The sequence below is a fragment of the Coregonus clupeaformis genome, chromosome 7 (genome assembly GCF_020615455.1).
Source record: "Coregonus clupeaformis isolate EN_2021a chromosome 7, ASM2061545v1, whole genome shotgun sequence".
NCBI lineage: Eukaryota > Metazoa > Chordata > Actinopteri > Salmoniformes > Salmonidae > Coregonus > Coregonus clupeaformis.
Window position 1 is genome coordinate 29326200 of NC_059198.1, and position 22373 is coordinate 29348572.

The 22373-nt window shown below is 41.6% G+C and overlaps 1 protein-coding gene across 1 annotated transcript; it reads right to left on the reverse strand.

Moving 5' to 3' along the window:
* Nucleotides 1-379: 379 nt before the first annotated feature.
* Nucleotides 380-14281, reverse strand: LOC121569648. The gene is made up of 4 exons (XM_041880784.2): nucleotides 13727-14281; nucleotides 9319-9624; nucleotides 6559-6885; nucleotides 380-1417 (listed from the first exon to the last, which is right to left on the reverse strand). The coding sequence occupies exons 1-4, from the start codon at nucleotides 14073-14075 to the stop codon at nucleotides 936-938; spliced, it is 1464 nt and encodes a 487-aa protein (XP_041736718.1). The 5' UTR covers nucleotides 14076-14281; the 3' UTR covers nucleotides 380-935.
* Between the last annotated feature and the right edge of the window lie 8092 nt (nucleotides 14282-22373).

Genomic DNA, 22373 nt, shown 5'->3' on the forward strand with positions numbered 1-22373 from the left:
TGGTTCTATAGGTTCTTTATAAAAACAAAAAGGGCTATCAATGTAACACCTTTCAACTTATATTATTTGAGGAGGTATTTATGTTGAGTGAAAAAGAAAAATACTGTCAAGTGAGGACTGTAAATAGTGAATTGCATGAAGAAGGTAAAGAAGATAAATACCAGGTTCTTTCCATCTGTACAGAGATTCATATTCAGAGGTAAGCAAAACAAAGGTATTATCTCTGCTAGTGACTCCAGCAGTCAGTCTCTTTATCCCTTTACCCCGGGCACATAAGCCCTTTGAAAGTGAGTCACTGCTTGTAGCACCGGAAAAAAGATTAGTTGTGATTCACATTCGACTTGAGACAACACCTTCTGCCACTGAAAGATACAATTCGTACAAATTAGTGTAATGTTTATTGAAGTTGCAGTCCACAAAAGCCAAGATTCTGGCCTCTGGTGTGGCTAATAACCTTGATGTGAAATAATAAACCACAAAGAGACCAGTTTGATATTCCAAAAATGTAGAAAAGTATATTGAGAAAAATAAAAAGAGCACTTAAAAAAGGTCACTTCATTGCTTGTTGTGAGCAACACTGTCCCATGCTATACAGAATGTACACTGGCAATACTTATTAACCACGACTACCAGCGAGATCCAATCCCAAGACTACAAAGTATTTACCTTGTTGACACATGTAAGAAATAAAAATGTTGGTAACAATTAAGAAACATACAGCAGTCAGCAAAACGGTACCTTCAAATCAGCAACATGAAAAAATGCCTCTGATTCCCAACTTGTAAGGTACTTAAAGTGAACTCAAATGTATGAATACGAATTCCGGTGACCATCCTGCTACTGATACGGCTATTTGTGATATGGACTGAAGATCGACTTTTCGATTCCAATTCTCATTTTTCTACTTCAATCTTCCCATTCCCTTTTCTATCTGCTCAGGACTTTTTCCCGGTGTGTGTTCGTAGGTGCGCCTGTAACCGGGATGCCTGGGAGAAGCGTTTCCCGCACTCCGAGCAGCAAATCGCTGGCGTCGTCGCCAGTGCTGTGGTGATATGAGTCTGTTGGTGAGCTTTCAGGAGCAGCACCCGGCTGAACTTCTTGCCGCATTCTTTACACTCGTGAGCCTTCCTGCCTTTGAGAGGCACGGTCTTCACCTTTGAGTCCAGCGTCGTCGTCCCTTTGTCTTCATCCTCCTCCACCTCCTCCTGTGAAACAGCAACCTTTTTCATGGGAGGAGATGGGCAGCTCTGGTTAGGCGATTCTGTGTTTTGCCGGCGCACAGCTGCTCTGCCAGGTGAAGCTTCGGGGAGCAGGGGGATGGTTTCCATGGCGTTCTCGTCCTCGTCCTCCTCTAGGAGCTGAGCGGGGAGTGTGAGGAGCCGGTGAAGCATCGACGGAGACCTGAGGGACACCTCAGCTGAAACACAGACGGAGGGATACAAATCAAAGCGAAAAGAGAATGAGTGAAATTAAGATTAAAAGCAATAAAAAGCTGACAGAGTTTCTAATAATAGGGGAAGGAAATCCAATTGGTCCAGGAGGATGTGACAAGGAAGCTACAGCCATCTTGTTTTGTACTAGACTCAGAGAATACACATTATTCATCCACTGGAAGAATCCAAGATGGCGTAGCAGTGCGGTCGTGTTCTTTGTTGTGTGTCCGTGTAAATAGCCAGTTTTTTGTATTTTTCGTACATATTTCCCTATCACACTTTTCATCCTTCTACTAAATATACTTTCCTGCAACCCACCTCACTCAATGTGGAACAGATTCTATTATTTACTCACCTTTATCTAGAATCTCCAGTTGAAACTAGCTAGCCAGCTAACTAGCTACTTGATATTAGCCACCGTTAGCGGTTTTCACCCAGAACATCGGATTTTCTGCCAGAATAACTGAATCACTGGACCCTAACACCGGATCGCAACTAGCTAGCCGCAACCGAATGGATGTTGCTGTAGGCTAATCACCACTGCCCCCGAAGCAAGCACCAGTTAGCCGGGATATGGGCCTGGCGCAAGGCTATCTACCTCTTTGTCTACCAGACGGGAGTAGCCAGCTAACTAGCTACTTGCTATTAGCCACCGTTAGCGGTTTTTCACCATTGTCCGTGGCCTGCACTACCTACCAGCCAGCTCTAGCCTGGACTATTATCGGCTAGTCTGCACTGTCTGCACAGCGCGTTATCGACCCAGAACATATCGGACTTTCTGCCAGAATCACAGGACCTTTAACACCTGATCATCGCAACTAGCTAACTGCAACCAAATGGATGCTGTTGTTGGCTAATCAGCCTTGAGCTAGCCTCGAGTTAGGCACATCTCCCGGCTATCTACCTCTCTGTCAACCGGACGGGACCTCCTAGAGTCGACACGGAGCCCCGCCGATCAATCACGACTGGTCTGTCGACGTAATCGTCTGTGGTTTCAACAGGCTTCCCATTGCGACGACCACGAAGATCCATCTGCTAGCCCCGGCCCGCTAGCACACGCAAACAACAGCCGTGCTTCCTGCACGCTGTGCTTTAGCACCAATTCGAACTGCTCTCGGACTCACATATTGCTGTTCACTGGACCTTATGATCACTCAGCTGCACAGCTGATGTCTGCTGGACTGTTCCTTTACACGGTACCCTGTCCTGTTTATCTGTTTAGCCTCAGCCCAAACTTTCATCGCCATTACCAGTTGTTGTCTGAGCTCTCTCTAATAACACCTGTGATTGCTTTATGCCTCTCTCCCATGTCAATATGCCTTGCCTATTGCTGTTCCAGTTAGTTCTTATTTTACAATTTCAATATAGAACTCCAAGTCATTCTCAAACTGCCTCAAATAGCTCCTTTGTTCCACCCCCCATACACGCCGAGACCGGCTCAATCGGTGCCTCCAGTTATGCTATCTCTTTCAATGTTACCCAACGCTTAGGTTTACCTCCACTGTACTCATATCCTTCCATATCCTTGTCTGTACATAATGCCCTGAAACTATTCTACAACGCCCGGAAATCTGCCCCCTTTATTCTCTGTACCCAACGCACTAGAAGACCAGTTCTTAAAGCCTTTAGCCGTATCCTTATTCTAGTCCTCCTCTGTTCCTCTGGTGATGTAGAGGCTAACCCAGGCCCTGCAGCCCCCAGTATCACTCCTACACCCAGGAGTTATCATTTGTTGACTTCTGTAACCGTAAAAGCCTTGGTTTCTTGCACGTTAACATCAGAAGCCTCCTTCCTAAGTTTGAGTTATTCACTACGTTAGCACACTCCGCCAACCCTGATGTTCTAGCAGTGTCTGAATCCTGGCTTAGGAAGGCCACCAACAATTCAGAAATGTCCATCCCCAACTACAACATTTTTCGTCTAGATAGAACTGCCAAAGGGGGTGGAGTTGCAATCTACTGTAGAGATAGCCTGCAGAGCTCTATCATACTATCCAGGTCTGTGCCCAAACAGTTTGAGCTCGTACTTCTAAAAATCCACCTTTCCAGAAATAAGTCTCTCACTGTTGCCGCTTGCTACAGACCCCCCTCAGCCCCCAGCTGTGCCCTGGACACCATATGTGAATTGATTGCCCCCCCATCTATCCTCAGAGTTCGTACTGCTTGGTGACCTAAACTGGGATATGCTTAACACTCCGGCCATCCTACAATCCAAACTAGATGCCCTCAATCTCACAAATTATCAAGGAACCTACCAGGTACAACCCTCAATCCGTAAACATGGGCACCCTCATAGATATCATCCTGACTAACTTACCCTCTAAATACACCTCCGCTGTCTTCAACCAGGATCTCAGCGATCACTGCCTTATTGCCTGCGTCAGTAACGGGTCCACCCCTAATCACTGTCAAACGCTCCCTAAAACACTTTAGCGAGCAGGCCTTCCTAATTGACCTGGCCCAGGTATCCTGGATGGATATCGATCTCATTCCGTCAGTAGAGGATGCCAGGTTGTTCTTTAAAAGTGCTTTCCTCTCAATCTTAAATAAGCATGCCCCATTCAAAAAATGCAGAACTCAGAACAGATATAGCCCCTGGTTCTCCTCAGACTTGACTGTCCTTGACCAGCACAAAAACATCCTGTGGCAACTTTTCAGGGAAGTTAGGAACCAATATACACAAGCAGTTAGGAAAGCAAACGCTAGCTTTTTCAAACAGAAATGTGCATCCTGTAGCACTAACTCCAAAAAGTTTTGGGACACTGTAAAGTCCATGGAGAATAAGAGCACCTCCTCCCAGCTGCCCACTGCACTGAGGCTAGGAAACACTATCACCACCGATAAATCTACAATAATCGAGAATTTCAACAAGCATTTTGCTACGGCTGGCCATGCTTTCCACCTGGCTACCACTACAACGGCCACCAGCTCTGCACCCTCCGCTGCAACTTGCCCATGCCCCCCCCGCTTCTCCTTCACACAAATTCAGACAGCTGATGTTCTGAAAGAGCTGCAAAATTTGGACCCCTACAAATCATCTGGGCTAGACAATCTGGACCCTTTCTTTCTAAAAATAGCCGCCGAAATTGTCGCAACCCCTATTACTAGCCTGTTCAACCTCTCTTTCGTAACGTCTGAGATCCCCAGAGACTGGAAAGCTGCCGCGGTCATCCCCCTCTTCAAAAGGGGGTGACACTCTAGATCCAAACTGTTACAGACCTAAATCCATCCTGCCCTTCGAAAGTTTTTGAAAGCCAAGTTAAACAGATCACCGACCATTTCGAATCCCACCGTACCTTTTCCGCAATGCAATCCGGTTTCCGAGCTGGTCATGTGTGCACCTCAGCCATGCTCAAGGTCCTAAACGATATTATAACCGCAATCGATAATAGACAGTACTGTGCAGCCTTCTTTATCGACCTGGCCAAGGCTTTCGACTCTGTCAACCACCGCATTCTTATTGGCAGACTAAATAGCCTTGGTTTCTCAAATGACTGCCTCGCCTGGTTCACCAACTACTTCTCAGATAGAGTTCAATGTGTCAAATCGGAGGGCATGTTGTCTGGACCTATGGCAGTCTCTATGGGGGTGCCACAGGGTTAATTTATTGGACCGACTCTTTTCTCTGTGTATATCAATGATGTCGCTCTTGCTGCTGGTGACTCTCAGATCCACCTCTACGCAGACGACACCATTTTGTATACATCTGGCCCTTCATTGGACACTGTGTTAACAAACCTCCAAACAAGTTTCAATGCCATACAACACTCCTTCCGTAGCCTCCAACTGCTCTTAAACACTAGTAAAACTAAATGCATGCTCTTCAATCGAACGCTGCTGGCACCCGCCCACCCGACTAGAATCACTACTCTCGACGGGTCTGACCTAGAGTATGTGGACAACTACAAATACCTAGGTGTCTGGTTAGACTGTAAACTCTCCTTCCAGACTCACATTAAGCATCTCCAATCCAAAGTGAAATCTAGAATCGGCTTCCTATTTCACAACAAAGCCTCCTTCACTCATGCTGCCAAACATGCCCTCGTAAAACTGACTATCCTACCGATCCTTGACTTCGGCGATGTCATTTACAAAATAGCCTCCAACACTCTACTCAGCAAATTGGATGTAGTCTATCACAGTGCCATCCGTCTCCAAAGCCCCATATACTACCCACCACTGTGACCTGTACGCTCTTGTTGGCTGGTCCTCACTACATATTCGTCGCCAAACCCACTGGCTCCAGGCCATCTATAAATCACTGCTAGGCAAATCCCCGCCTTATCTTAGCTCATTGGTCACCATAGCAACACCCACCCGTAGTATGCTCTCCAGCAGGTATATCTCACTGGTCATCCCCAAAGCCAACACCTCCTTTGGCCGCCATTCCTTCCAGTTCTCTGCTGCCAATGACTGGAACGAACTGCAAAAATCTCTGAAGCTGGAGACTCTTATCTCCCTCACTAACTTTAAGCATCAGTTGTCAGAGCACCTTACCGATCACTGCACCTGTACACAGCCCTTCTGAAATTAGAACACTCAACTACCTCATCCCCATATTTTGCTCATTTGCACCCCAGTATCTCTATTTGCACATCATCTCTTGCACATCTATCATTCCAGTGTTAATACTAATTGTAATTATTTTGCACTATGGCCTATTTATTGCCTTACCTCTATAACTTGCTACATTTGCACACACTGTATATATATTTTCTGTGGTATTTTTGACTTTATGTTTTGTTTTACCCCATATGTAACTCTGTGTTGTTTTTATTGCACTACTTTGCTTTATCTTGGCCAGGTCGCAGTTGTAAATGAGAACCTGTTCTCAACTGGCTTACCTGGTTAAATAAAGGTGAAATAAAAAAATAAAAAAATGTTATTCTGTGTTGTTGTTTTTAATCGCACTGCTTTGCTTTATCTTGGCCAGGTCGCAGTTGTAAATGAGAACTCGTTCTCAACTGGCTTACCTGGTTAAATAAAGGTGAAATAAAAATAAATAAAAAGGAGAACACATACCTTAATATAAAATTAAGCATAACGAGTCATGGGACTTAAGAGTAAGTGTGCACACAACTGGCCATGTCACGTAGGGACATCAGTTCAGTAGTTCCCATGCTCACCCGTGGCTGTGGTGCTTATGGTAGCAGGAAGGTCTTGCGGAGTGTCCAAGGTCGAGGAGAGGACCTCCATGTCCTCCAGAGGCATCCACTGGGGGTCCTGCAGGAGGCTGGTGGGGGAGGGCTCCAGGTTCTCACGGATCAGGGCGTTCAGACTGGGGAAGGAGCCCACAATCCCCAGCCCAGATCCCCCGGTCCTCTCCTCGCCCCCCTTCCCTGAAGCCAGCTCTTTGATCTGCCACAGGTCGCTGCACCACTTCTGCCCAAAAACCTTGTCCAGGATGGGGACCCAGTCTTGGGCTACAGTCAAGACAGCCTGATTGTCACTGTCTGCACAGAGAGAGAGGGAGAAAAAAAAGAGAGAGAGAGACAAACAAAGAAAGAGATTAAACAAACTTGAGACCAAGACAACTGAACTGGAATTAAAGTGCAAAACGTATCCATGATGTGGATACGAACACTGACAAACATTTATAAAAAACAGCGTGCACGTTTGTGTTCGTACATCATTGCACCTGAAGAAGCAGGTAACACATTCAGTGATTATTTCCATCATTATAGCAGTCATTTCTAATGCAGTACATTTTAATATTGATCCATTTTACTAAATGTTGTACATTAAGAGACCCAAGGCAATATACACATAGGAAGTGTCTGTTTGCTTATAGTGAACCAGCTTTATAATATCTAAGCAGTATTACCAGCACAAGTATAAGAGTGGAATCTTAGAGTAGAGGGAAACCTATATCTACTGGACATGGCATACCTAACATGGCATGATGTCATATACACAGTAACAGATTGCAGGGGCTTAACTGGAGCAACTATTTGGCACTGACACGGTTAATAGTTAACTATAACAGGTGAGCTTCAGCTCCCATTTTGACAGCTATTGAATAGATAAATTGACCAATTCAACTGATTCAGAGACTGGTGTTGTGTGCAAGTCATGGCTTATAACATGGTTATTGAACACATTAACATTTTTATTTAGAAAATGTGGCCTCAGAGCTCTGGTTAGTCCATATTGACTCCTATTCATACTGTTTTTTGTGTGTGTTTTTTTACAGTCTGACTACTTGGACACAAGCTTATTTTCAGCACCAGAAATTAAGGGAACGCTTGGTTTGTTTCAACGGATATTTGCCAAGTGTTTACTCAGACATAACATGTAATTATGTGTACTTTCTGGCAATTCAAAGAATTTAACACAATTGGTAACCAACTGGTATGTACCGGCACTTGTTTCAATGTAGAATGACTCCCAAAATAACCTTCATTATTAGGTCATTACCAATTTATCAATCAAGCAAAATAGCAGCTCATAAAATAAAGCGTACCCAGATTTACAATACCCTTGTATTCACCTTAATATGTTGGGTAAATCCAATCACTTTTTGACAGCATCCCTTTTCATTTAAAGTAACTTTTTGGACCTGAATGCCAAAGCATTCAGGAGAGAAAGGTGCTCAAAGTTGACCCATTTTGCGTACCATGAGACATCTATGTCTTCATTACTGGAAAAGATAAATGGTTGAGTTTGATATAATTTAAAAGCTTACAAAAACAGGGTTGTCAAACTATTTTATAATTTCTTGAAAACTAATGTCTAAAAAAATATAACTTTTTTTAATGTGTACCTTTAACGTCAATTATCTAAAAACGCGTACCGATTATTTTTCATATTAGCATATGTTGTAGCTTAGACCCTATTTTACATTGTCTGAGGTATTTATGTTGTGCCCGCCATCAGTTGAGACAACATGCTCTTAAATACAGGTTGGGTGTAATTTAATCCCTTCAGATCACTGCAATTTAGCTACTACACCATTTCAATTGTATTTTTTAAATTCTAATTAGTACCACAAAGATGGCCGCCGGTCCATCCAGTCGAATGTCAACTTAAATGGTCATGTCTATTCTATTATCTATATTTCCTTGATTTCAATAGGTTTCCTATGAAGGATTGACAGTATAATTTAAAACAGATATTCCCATTCATGTCAACATTCTCTGATGTGTGGACCTCCAACCATCTTTGTAGTACCATGTCAATGTAGAAATTTCAATTTTATTCCCGTTTTAGTAAATTTATCAGCTAAAACATGACACCCACGCTGTATTCAAAAGCATGTTGCGTCTCAACCGATGGCGGGCATACTACAAAAAACACAGATTATGTAAAATAGGGTCTAGAATAAAACAAGCAAATATGAAAGAAAAAAACGTGTTTAGATAATTGACGTTTAAGGTTTAAAAAAAAGGGGGGGGAAGGAAATTATCAAATTGTTTGTCATTTAAAAGCTGTTTGTAAGCTTTTAAATGATACTCAACTGTTTATATTTTCCAGTGATGAAGACATGGATGCCTCATGGTATTTTCTGAGCACATCTACAATGGGCAAATATGTATGGGAGGTTTCGTTCAAATCAAAAGGAATGCTGTCTAAAAGTGATTGAATTCAAATGGATTTACCCTGTGGCATTGCGAGTTGCAACTTGAAACCATATGAACAGGAAGTTACTGGCCTCTCATGAGTAATTGAATGTATAGGCAGAGGAGGTGCCGAGCCCTGGCCGTACTGTGGTACTTTCCAACCCTACATTTTCCATAACATAACATCCAGGACTGTGGGATTTGACTGCTATCATAGCAAGCATCCCCCTTTTCTGTGTGCGTGTGTGTCACATTTGGGACTGTAAATAAAGCATGCAGTTGATTGTCATGTTGACGAGAACATAATTTTACTGTTAAAACACAGACCATTTATTGTCTCCGTTTGCTCCCTTTGTTCCCGGACAATTTTGACTGTGACGTTTCTGGATTCCTGCCGGGTGTCCTCTGAGCCACTGGGGAACGCTGTGTTGTTTTCCGACCCACTCCTCCTCGACACCCCGCCCTTCCCGTTCTCCTGGTGAGCCACGCGGCGCAACTGCTCCTCCAGAGTGCTGTGCTCCCGCTCTTTCTTGGTCATCTCCAGGAGCAGATCATCGAAACTGGCCTCCACGATTTTGGTCAGTTCGCACACAGCAAACTCCAGCACATGCTCCATGACCATCTTTAGCTGACCTGCAGAAGAGGAGGACACGGAGACAAAATAGTCATCAGAATGATGAAAGTAGAAACAAAAACCTGGTGTGAGTTCAGAGGAAATAATTAGGCATAGGTCAATGGTTGGTATGTTTGTAGATAAATAGTGATACATTTGAAAGCTGGCAGTGATCAAGGTAAAAAATAATATATATATCACATGTTGCGCTCAATGCTCTCATTCTAGGATATTTGTTGAACACAGTAGGCAAAAACAACCCTGTATCCTTGCAGGGAAATTTCTCTCCAAACCACTCTTTTTACTATGTAAATTAGTAGGGCTGCAATTATTTGTGTAGAGGTTTTAATCAAATAACACAAAAATGCATTGCGCAATGAAATCACAAGCCACACCATTTCCAAACTTGGTTTGGATAAAAAGGTGTCTCATACATTTAAAATGTTAAAAGATCTATTTTAGGCTCAGCCATTAGAATTGGAAAAATAACAGCCATTGAGTCCTTTTGAATGCAGTCCATCCCTGCTTTACACAAATTAGCCTTGAGAGCCCTTGCTTGTACAGCATTGTTATTATAAGCATTTCTCTAGCCTACATATTACATGTTACACACACAGTGCCCCTTTTTTGGGGGTCCCAAAACACTAAGAAAAACATTGTCATCCCATAATGAGTTTTACTTGGCATCCTTTGAGATGAACCAATTTTTAAGCGTCCAGCAATGGGCATCAATTTTCGCACTGTGCAATACAACGACTCAAAAGTTACAGATTTCAGCCATGTTATTAAATGGCTCTTGATTGCATTGTTGTAGCACTGCCAGACTCTGAAAGTCACTTGATTGATAACAACCATATGACACCCAGAAAATGCATGTGTCTAGGGGACAGATTTGAGCTTTCCTATAAATGCCAATTTCGCCGTTTTCGATTGGTTGCTGTTACAAATACAGCAATCAATTAAATGTGAGGCAGGTTTTATTGGGCATTGCATCCATGGTGGCAATGACAATAAATTAGTTATATTCAATATGAGTGAATTACTATAATCAAATATCCTACTTTTATAGAGCAGTAAAATATAGAAGGGAATCCTTTTTAATACCATGAGAAGGCTTCATTGCTCAGATAGCTCGGTCACGTCCCCCTTTGCAATATGTATAATTTGGGAGTGGTGAACATTTCCCTGAAGTAATCGAGGAAGTTCTCACAGATCCCATAATAGTTTTGAGCTAAATCAATTACCAAAATTGATATTTTCAAACAACCCCAAATCACAGAGAATATTAGATATGCTTTTCATTGCATACACTGTAGTACAAATATCTCCATGATGATATCTGACAAATGAGCTAGGCTACTCTTTCCAAGAATTAACAGCTGTGTAGTGGAAAGCCTAGGCCTAGCCGATATCCAGAATCAAACAATGACCCACACCATGACTCTCACCCTTTGTTCTTAACCACAAGTTGTACATGTAAAATAAGTTGTGCAAAACATGGTGAGAAAACATTTAGACATATCCATCACCACACATATATGGTATTAAGTCTTAGTTACAGATAAAGCTGAGAATAAACTGAACTACTTAGTCATTGATCACGGTTCCATGAACACAATAATAAGATTGTGGATAGTTGGATTAATAGAATTGTTTGTTTAAAGATGCACTATGCAGAAATCGGTCTGCCATTTTCTGGGTGCTAAAATCCTAATAGTTTGCCTAATTTCAGTTTATGTGACAAAACAAGCAACCATAGCGTAGAGAATAATTGTACCATCTAAAACGCTGTGAAAATATATTTTCCAAAACTATTGTATTTTCAGCTGTTTGAAGCTGGTGTACAAACCGAAAGTAAAAGACACAAAAACAAAACTTAAGAATGGGAAGCATAGAAATAACGCACATAGAACAGATCTACCACTTCTTAGACTTGCTATTAATGAGTGACAGATCTATAACTCACATTTCTATGTGAATTTGGTCAGGACGCCCAAAAAGTTACATATTGCAGCTTTCAAATGTTTACATGCTTTGCAAGAAGAACAAATTAACTAATAATCCTATTTACATGGACACATCTGAAATCAGGCTTCTGATGGGACTTTTGATAAATGCAGAAAATCGCCAATCAAAATAAACGTTATACCACAGGGACCATGTTATTTTTGCGAATACTATTTTGTTCTGAGTTTGGACATATAAAGTGAAAACTATTTCTAAGATGCATACTTTCAGTTTTTCCAAACTCAATTCACTCGCGCATAAAAAGGAGGCTAGAGCTACCCGGTGCTGGCAAATGCGTAGACCAAATACACTGCTGGAACGCCGATTAAGCTGTTTACATGCCCTAAATATTCGAAAGACTGCTCAGAATACCAGGTGTTTTAATCAGCGTATGCTTACCTCGATTATGACTGTACACCGATTAAGATAAGCAGAGTAAGGTGTTTACATGATTAATGCCATACTCGGCCTTCTGCCATAATCAGTTTAATATAAAATGATTAGTGTGCATGTAAACGTACTCAATGATGTGATTTGACTAAAGTAGGAGTGGGTTGGAAACCGCTTTAAAGCTGTGGTGAGCAGCAGAGCACCAAGCTGCTGCAGACAATGACAGCATAGGCCTAGTTGGTTTCTGGCAACCTTGGATCATCTTGAATGCCGATTGACAAAGCAAACAGGGTTTTACACACACGCCAGGTTTGTTTTACAAACACACACGGATTTACGTAACTAGAAAAGAGAGAATGGATTACATGTCCAAATCCCTGAGGAAGAAAACAAATCAAGTTGGAAAATTGTGTGAGGAGATTTTGTGCAGCATGGTCTCTACAATTGCCCCTTTTGTTAAAACCAAAGGATATAAATAGTAATTGAGCGGAGTCAGCGAGGAAGCCTACTAGCCTAATTGTTGTGTTGCATTGTGTAAGTGTGACATCATGCACTGTATGAGGAGCTACCTGTGTGGGTGTCTGAAGTATGAATGTTGCTGCCCAGATTAATTTACCAACAACATCAAAATGGCCTCCCTGGCCGTCGCAACCTAAATAAGATCCATTGCCATATGCTAAGTGAAGAGGTACAGCTCCAGCCTCAGCTTTGTCTAAAATGTGCAAATTGAGTTGAAGGCCTGCCAATGGCCTCAGCATTTTGGGGCACAATGACACAGTTTGCCCAATGTCTCCTCCTCCCCCCTTTTATATCTCACACCCCTCCTCTCCCTAAATGTATCCCCTCTAAGAACTGAGTGGGTGTGGTTTGCGCTTGTGACTTTCATTGGAGGATTATTGGGGGGAATGGCATCCTTTCCTTTGCTGCCAGCACTAAGGAGAGGCTCAACAACAATAACGTCACTGCCTTGCCAACCACTGATAGTCCTCTCATCCCAACCCATCTTCAATTACAGAGAATAACATTTGATGGGATGTATGCTGCAGTGGTCAATAAGTAGGCCTATCATTTTCACTGATAGGAAAAATGAATGGGGATGGATGTACTGCCTTTCAGTTAACCGTTTGCTTGACACAACTGGTGACAAGGTTGGTGATGTTGGCACTGGTTGTCAATACACAACTGTACATTGGAACAATCTCAATGGCAACAATGTCACCACAGATGACAAATTGGCCTCTTGACACTTAATTATTGTTAAGTGTACACCTCTTGAGACAAGAGACCATTGTAAGCGTTCACAAGGACGCATGCCTGAGTCAAATAGAACCCAAGTGAAACCAAGGTAATAGAACCACATTGAAAACTACAGTTTTTCATATCCTGAAGATTTTACCACACATGTAATTGATCCTCAGTGTGCTGCAGGCTACTACTGCATGTCATATTTACATATCAACTCTGGTTGTTATTATTATCAAGACTTTCTGCTCTATGCGGATACCTATACCAAGATAATGGTGCTTTGTCCTGTTTTTGTTGACCTCGCCACTATATGTAAACGGAGTGTGTTGATACGTTGTGCCACAGAAACATAAACAAACAGTCGGCGATCAAACAGACTTTAGGGCTACAGAATGGTGTTATTGCCTTATTGTGTTTCAAATGTATAAGATGAAACCTCTAGGTGCCTTGGTAGTAACCTTGCCTAGTTAGCAACCTTACCCACTACTCGTCCTTTTTGATCCAGTCTTTGAGTGTTTGCATGCACGCCGCGCTCTGTGCTGTGGCTGAAGGTGTGTGTCTCGGGCTTTGTTCGATCCGTGGCCGCGTTGTCTTCCCTGCCACCGTTGAACGCGGCTCCATTTTCTACCCCATTACGTTCAAACTCCAGTGATTGAAGCCTTAACTTAAGTCTTTGGTTTTCTTGTTCTTTGACGGCCGTTTTCATTAACATAGAATTCAAGCTTGACCCAACACTCTTCGTTATTTCCTGGACTGCGAGTTGCACTACTTGCTCTAGTGCAGATTCCAACTGACCTTGAAAAAACGAAATGTATACCGCGCTGTTCATGATTTCGTCCGTTTTGGTGGAAGACGTCTTTCATTCTTCCTCCCACACCCCAAAAATATAAAATAGAAGTCAGCACACAACTGATTTACACGGAGAACCAGCTACCTATATCAACGCATCGTGTGTACACCCCTTGGATGCTACCGTAGTATCACTAGTACAAACGCAATAAGTTTCCCCCCATCTCAATCATGGCCAATTGTGTTTCCAGTCGGGAGAGGGTATAGGGACACACCTGGTGCCCAAATTTATGATGTAGGACATGTCGTGCACTTGAGACAGCAGTGTGGAGACAAATGGATTCGTTTTAGGCAGTCGTCCTGATAAGCCCTTCCCAGCTAGTTTATGCTGGCTACCTGGCAACAACAGCAACATGCACCTATACTGAACAAAAATATAAACCCAACATGTAAAGTGTTAGTCCAATGTTTCATGAGCTGAAATAAAATATTACTTCTCTCAAATTTTGTGCACAAAGTTGTTTACATCCCTGTTAGTGAGCATTTCTCCTTTGCCAAGATAATCCATCCACCTGACAGGTGTGGCATATCAAGAAGCTGATTAAACAGCATGTTCATTACACAGGTGCACCTTGTGCTGGGGACAATAAAAGTCCACTAAAATGTGCAGTTTTGTGACACAACACAATGCCACAGATGTCTCAGGAATGTCCACCAGAGCTTTTACAAGATAATTGAATGTTCATTTCTCTACCATAAACTGCCTCCAACATATTTTTTGAGAATTTGGCAGTATGTTCAACCGGCCTCACAACCACAGACATCGTGTAACCACGCCAGCCCAGGACCTCCACATTCAGCTTCTTCACCTGCGGGATCTTCTGAGACCAGCCACAAGGACAGCTGATGAAACTGAGAAGTATTTATGTCTGTAATAAAGCTTTTTTGTGGGGAAAAACGTATTCTGATTGGCTGGGTCTGGCTCACCAGTGGGTGGGCCTGGCTCCTAAGTGAGTGGGCCTATGCATTCCCAAGCCATTAGGCCTAATTAATTTATTTCAATTGACTGATTTCCTTATATGAGCTGTAACTCAGTAAAATCGTTGAATGTTGCGTTTATATTTTTGTTCAGTGATACTATCAAGAGCAGTGTGCGGGTTTCTTCTTTTTTTATCATCTTATTCAACTGTTACCATGCACCTGCAAAAAAGATAGCTCAGATGTGCGAGTGCCTTTGGAATTTTGTTCAGTATAGTTCAAAAACTAAAAGAAAGTTATGTTTATTTCGATGGGCAAGGATAAATAACATGTAGTAACGTCACCATCTCCAATTTGGTCCATCTCACTTGATTTTATTTCGAGTAGTAGGATAGCAGCCTACACGACAAAGAACTTGTAATATTGGTAGTAACCATTTGGATGCCACCGCGATACAGTCTACAATGCTCAAATGGGAGAGTTTACGCTGCAAGCCGACAGACAACACAACAACACGGGCCACAATGTTCTTCGCTCCCGTAGTTAAGAGAGGGAAGTAGCTTGATAGTGTAGCCAATTTCAGGCCAGGATGAAGGCTGAACCACATTTATTGTAGTGATTTTCACCGAAAATATACAACTGCGGCATTAACGTCTAACGTTACATTTTTGTAAAAATAAATAAATAATAATACTTCGATATAAACTGAATGATTCGGAACACTCCCAAGTTCGGCTGACAAGTTAAACATTCTCGCTGAAGTTTCTAGCCACAAGTATAAACTAGAAGGGCTCATCAGAAATACTGACTGAACTGAACCAAAGATTATGGATATACTGACTACATGTCTCTTCCGCCCTAACAATGGGAGTTGTTGTCCATAAAGCGGCACGGCGGGCTGTCTAGCTCCCGCCTATCCTTGCTTTGTAATCATTTTGTTGAATATTCGATGAGGGTTGTTGACGTCAACCGCCTGTATTCAATGTAGAGAGATGCTATGCTACTAGCCTCATGTCATGAATATGCTTAGCCATCTCGAGACAATTCCGATATAGTGTTTTTTTCTTCTCAAAGCTGCCGGGATGTCACGTGTCCTACTTATATCAGCACACTCGTAACACCTTAAGCATTACGACACTTATATTCGATCAAATAAACCTCACGTAGCAAATAAGCCATTCATTTATTTGTTGACCAAATTCCACAATTGATTTGTTGACCTCCATACAAAAACTCCGTGCTTGGTGGGCGAAACAACTAAAAAACGCCACCTGCTGGAGGGAGACAGATTTGCCGCCGAGTTGGCCTCTCTCTTCTTCTGACTGAACGCAATGCGTTTGTCTCCGCTCGCCTCTCGCTGCGCGACGAACGTCATCAATTTTGGCACCAGGCGTATCCATATACCCTTTACGGTCGGCCACGTGTGCACGCCATTTTGCTTAAGTAGACTCAATATATGTCAGTCAGAGAGCCAATCGCTGTCATATACATACCATGACATACATTTCCCACTATTGAAAATTGTAGTAGATTTTAAAAGATGTAAAATATATATATAACAAATAAGGCTAGGTTACATAACACTTTACATAATGGTATACTTACAATAATGTAAAGGTGTGTTTAAGTAGTTTGTAAACTGTTAATAATTTATATATTATTCGTTTATATATAGTTTATAAATATGTAATGAATTATAACACAGATATGCCTAATATATCTATAAACTAATAATTAACAGTTTAGTGAACTAATATTATTTAACAAATTATCAACTACTTATGAACTGAATTAATTAATGAAATAAAGTTCAATCAATATAAAGCAACTCAATCAATATCATCGATCATACCTCAGTCTACATTCCAGTCACTCAACTTCAAGTCTCCAACTATGAAGTATTAACTATGACATTTACCATTACTAAAGATTACTTGTATTTTAATTGTTGTTGTTGTTGATCATAATAAAGTTATACATTTTTAACTATTAAAACTATTGTTTTCACATTAACCCCTTCTTTACATTGTTTGCTTTGCTTGACCAGGGTTCCCCCTCAGCTTTGCCAAAAAATAACATTTCCTAGAATGCATATAATGCATTGACACAACCAAACGAAACATAAATTGCTATGGTAGCTAAATGCACACTGCTGCTTTGTTATGACTTGGTGGGGTTTGGGAATCAGCTGTAAGGAGTGTCCTGCAATTGTATTAGAAATGTCTTAAACTGAGGTTTATTTTGTAAGATCCAGGCAATTTAACGCAGGGCTCCAATAAATAAATGTAATGTCTCTTGACCCGGTGTCTGGCCTCTCCTTCAGGAAATCCTCACATCAGCTAAAATGTAATTTTTTCATTTAATGTGTTGATGTTTGGTAGGAGTGAACACTGTTTGCAGGTGGTTGGCCAATTTATTGAACTAGCACATTGTAGTCTCCATGCACGACTTAATGTACATATTACTACAACTAACAATGTCCTTTGAAATGTCCTTTGTCTTTTGTGATGTCTGTGAAATTTTATATAAAGTATTGAAATATAGGTATATCCTTTGACTTACAAATACTTGAAATAGCAATATATTTCATATTTACAGGGACTTGAAATATTGTTATTGTTTTAGCCAACCTTTTCTACCTCTGAGAACCAAATAGGTCTAGTAAATCTGGAAGACTGCTCTTTGTATAGGCCTACTGTCACAAAGTAAGCTGGTCCGACCAGTCTGTAAGTAAACAAGCAACTTTCCAGCTTCAAAATATGTAAAATGTTTTTCTCTCAAGGAACTTAATTTATATGCTTTTACAGATTTATCATAGATGTTATGATAGATCACCTTTAACTTATTTCCCTGTTCCTATGTCTAAAACAATAACTCAATAATGCTTTAACTCAGTGAAGAACATGTTTCTACTCATTTTTCATTATTAGATCAAGTTCAAATATTTGTATATTATTATTATTATTATATAATGTCTGCACTTAATGATTCCCTTTTTCTTATTTGAATTATAGATACCTCATTACCATTAAAGGTTACATGGCATTTATTGTGAAACTACAGGGATTTTGTAATTAGCCTACTAAACGATCCGTGGTTGCCACTCCCCCTTGCAACTAAAACATATCGCGATCTTCTCTCTACACTACGGTAAAAAAAACAAAAAAACATTCACAACACAACCGGAAAACGGAGCTAGGATCATGGTAGATCATTACACTCCCTCGTCCTGGTTTCAATAGGATCTGCCTCCAGCAGATACCTTCTCACGCCACAGATGCTGTGACACATACTAGATGAGACAGGATGTCGAATGGTGCACGGGTGGTGAAATTACATTTAGAATTAGAAGCTAGTGTACTAGCTAGCTTCACAATCAACAGTTGTTAACATAACGCCCTGGACCAGAGCTAATGCGCCGACAGGAGACCAAAACGTTTACAGGTTGCGTGCGCACATACCGTCTGAGACGCATGCACATTGCAGACCACACAGCCGCAGAGCATAGACTGCAGCTGGATGCTTCTCCTTTAAAGGCGCTGCATGGTCAATCCGACCTCTACATTGGCTGTGCAGCATTTATGGTGATATGGCCTCTGCAGAAGTCAGGGCATTCATACTTCTTGTGCTTTGTGGAGCAGCGCAGAGCTGTTGTCAAGGAAGTGTGTGTTTATACAGGACCTCCTGCCCCCCCTACCGTCAACCAATCATGTCAATTGCGAAGCCTGCCTCCAGAGGAAAAAGTCCTTCCTATCTCCTCCATGACCTGAAACCGATAAGTGGTCGAGGAGAGTAAACAAATATGATCTTCTGTCTATTGTGATCTATTATAATCGAGTGACCGCTCTAGGGGCTCAGACACACCAATAGAGTTTGCTGGCCCAGAGTACTTAGCACCTCTGAACGTAATTTGCGAACCGAGTGTGCACCGATTTTACATGTAGAATCATATAAAAAATGTCGGCAGTCAGACATCTACACCGTGTGGTCCCTACAACACAGCGCGCTGAACGATCGGAATATGAACGCAAGAGCCACATCCGGTGAGATGTGTGTGAGCTTTAACAATGGAAATACATGTCCTCAAAGATGGAAGGCAGGCGGGAGGACGCGAGATCAGGTGGAACCATTCTAGCCAATGAGAGAGCAGATACGCGTGTGAACAACAGGCACAACTCCGATATAAAGTAGTTTTTTTTCGAAGTTGCCGAAATGACACGTGCATCCAGGTATCAGTGCATTTATAACAACCTAACCATTACGAAACTTCTATTCGATAAAATAAGCCTCAAGTTGCAAATTAGCAATTACATTTTGTGCTGACCAAATTCGATACTCTCATTGACCTCAATACAAATATTCCTCACTTCGTGGTCATATTATTCTTTTTTTTTTTTCTCTCTTCGTGTACAGATTTTGGGCGGAGTAAACCCTCACGCTTTGCCTCTTCCTCTCTGGTGTAAATTTGTTAGTAGGTGGACGGAAGACTGTCCTCCCCAATAGCCACCTTTTATCAAGGATAGTCATGTGTATCCTACCTGAGTCCTCTGTGAAATAATTTTGATATCTGCCAAACCCCCTTTGAAGCAGATATTGTTTTCTCAAAGGAGAAAAGCATGCAAACATTTAAAAATGATATGCTATTTAGCCTTTTATCTATAAAATGTATTGCACAACTAGCTAAATTAGTTTTATAATTGTACACATTTATTTTGGGATTCCATCCCTGTAAACATCATTTGCCTGATGACGCGAGTGGAGAGGAGTGTCATTTCATACAAGGCATTTTCATCCACATTCCTTTTAATAGCCGCCTCTCCTCGATTACCTTTGACCTTTTTCAAAAGGCGAGAGAGGACACAGGAGTTGAGCAAACCAATAGAGAAAAGGCTTAGGGCAATGTTTTTATCCCTCAACATGCCTTATGTACCAAAACTTTTACTTTCATTCAATTAACTTCACTTTAAAATGTAGCCTGCCTGCCTGAATACAGTTTGTTTTCAAGAGAAGAAATGTTTAGGTTGCAGAGTGCACGGAGGCCTACCCTACACAAACATTATTGTGCAGATGTGTTTGGCTACTCCCCAGAAATGTCACAGTTTATGTAGGCTATAGATATGGTACAGCACTCCCTCAGCTATACATTTGAAAGTGCATGAACAATTAACTAAACACCTTGGATTGTGCAATAGTTTATTTCCTATAATCTGTATCACATCCTTTTGATTACCAACACTGCAGCGAACTGATAAATAGCCAAATCAATGCCAGTGTTGGGGAGTAGTGAACTACATAATTTAACTACCTTTTGCAGTAGCTTGGTGGTAGTTTAACTAAATTAAAATATCACATTTACGTAAGTATTCAGCACCTTTGGCAGCGATTACAGCATCGAGTCTTCTTGGGTATGACGCTACAAGCTTGGCACACCTGTATTTGGGGAGTTTCTCCCATTCTTCTCTGCAGATCCTCTCAAGCTCTGTCAGGTTGGATGGGGAGTGTTGCTGCACAGTTATTTTCGGGTCTCTCCAGAGATGTTTGATCGGGTTCAAGTCCGGGCTCTGGCTGGGCCACTCAAGGACATTCAGAGACTTGTCCCGAAGCCACTCCTGAGTTGTCTTGGCTGTGTGCTTAGGGTTATTGTCCTGTTGGAAGGTGAACCTTCACCCCAGTCTGAGGTCCTGAGTGCTCTGGAGCAGGTTTTCATCAAGGATCTCTCTGTACTTTGCTCTGTTCATCTTTGCCTCGATCCTGACTAGTCTCCCAGTCCCTGCCGCTGAAAAACATCCCCACAGCATGATGCTGCCACCACCATCCTTCACCGTAGGGATGGTGCCAGGTTTCCCCCAGACGTGACGCTTGGCATTCAGGCCAAAGAGTTCAATCTTGGTTTCATCAGACCAGATAATCTTGTTTCTCATGGTCTGAGAGTCTTTAGGTGCCTTTTGGCAAACTTCAAGCGGGCTGTCATGTGCCTTTTACTGAGTAGTGGCTTCTGTCTGGCCACTCTACCATAAAGGCATGATTGGTGGAGTGCTGCAGAGATAGTTGTCCTTCTGGAAGGTTCTCCCATCTCCACAGAGGAACTCTAGAGCTCTGAGGAGGAATTTTGTTTATTTAATCCATTTTAGAATAAGGCTGTAACGTAACAAAATGTGGAAAAAGTCAACAGTTCTGAATACTATTCGAAGGCACTGTATATGACTGACCTGCAGTAGTGCTTAACTGTTGAATGTGTCATTTGTCTGTACAGAGTAGTCTACAACTTTATACCTTTGTGTAATTTAATTTGATCAAATCTGTCATTTATGAAATTAGGAGACACATTTAATGTAGATCCTATAAATATTCAAATGGTCAACTAGATTTTGATTTAATAGCAGATTTATTTTCAATCAGGCTTGGGGAATGTTTCTTTGACATACCATGGCAACTCTCCTGTTTCCTCTTTTGATTAATAGGGAATTACAGCCCCTCGTGCAATATACCCATTCCCAATCTGGTATATTTTGTCTCTGTGGTGGACAGATGGCATTTGGCATTAAATAGTCTCTCAGTAGGCTCAGTGAGAGCAGTGGAGTGACTGCTAAAGAACAATCTGTGACTCAGTGGAGGTCAGAGGAGGAAGACCCAATAATATAGTCTGAACAGGTTTCCTCCTTTATGATAAACCACATATTGTAATTTTATGTTTCCTCGAAAAACCCAATTCAAACACTGAGTGACTTTTTTTCATCACATATTTTAATGTGATTGTTAGGTTTTTTTTCCCCCACCAGAAGACCTGACCCACTTAGTATTTAGTATTTTATTAGGATCCCCATTAGCTGTTGCCAAGGCAGCAGCTACTCTTCCTGGGGTCCAAACAGAGATAAAAACATTTAATCAAACAAAGCAATGTGCATTATACGAATGTACATTGTTCCATTATAATATTACAACATTACATTACTAAGAATAATGTGTGGGTGTGTGTTTTATGTGTGTGTGTGTGTGTGTGTCTCTTCACAGTCTGCGTTGTGCCGTAATGTGTTGTTTTATCTGTTTTTTAAATTAAATCAGATTTAACTGCTAGCTTGAGTTACCTAAGGTGGAAGAGAGTTCCATGTAGTCATGGCTCTATATAGTACTGCGCGTTTCCTAGCCTCTGTTCTGGACTTGGGGACTGTAACGAGACCTCTGGTGGCATGTCTTAGGGGGTATGTATGACAGTTTGGTACTTTTAACACATCAATACCGCTCACAAAGACCAGTAGTGATGCAGTCAATATCTCCTCTACTTTCAGCCAGGAGAGATTGATATGCATGTTGTTGATATTATCCCTCTCTATACATTTAAGGGCAAGGCATGCTGCTCTGT

Bases quoted from the DNA above. Each gene is read 5' to 3' on its own strand.
- LOC121569648 (XM_041880784.2), bottom strand. From the start codon at position 14,075: ATGAACAGCGCGGTATACATTTCGTTTTTTCAAGGTCAGTTGGAATCT. The intron at 9,625-13,726 runs GTAAGGTTGCTA...CCTCTTCTGCAG, and splicing joins TCAAAAAGGACGAGTAGTGG to GTCAGCTAAAGATGGTCATG. The intron at 1,418-6,558 runs GTGAGCATGGGA...TCTGTGTTTCAG, and splicing joins CATAAGCACCACAGCCACGG to CTGAGGTGTCCCTCAGGTCT.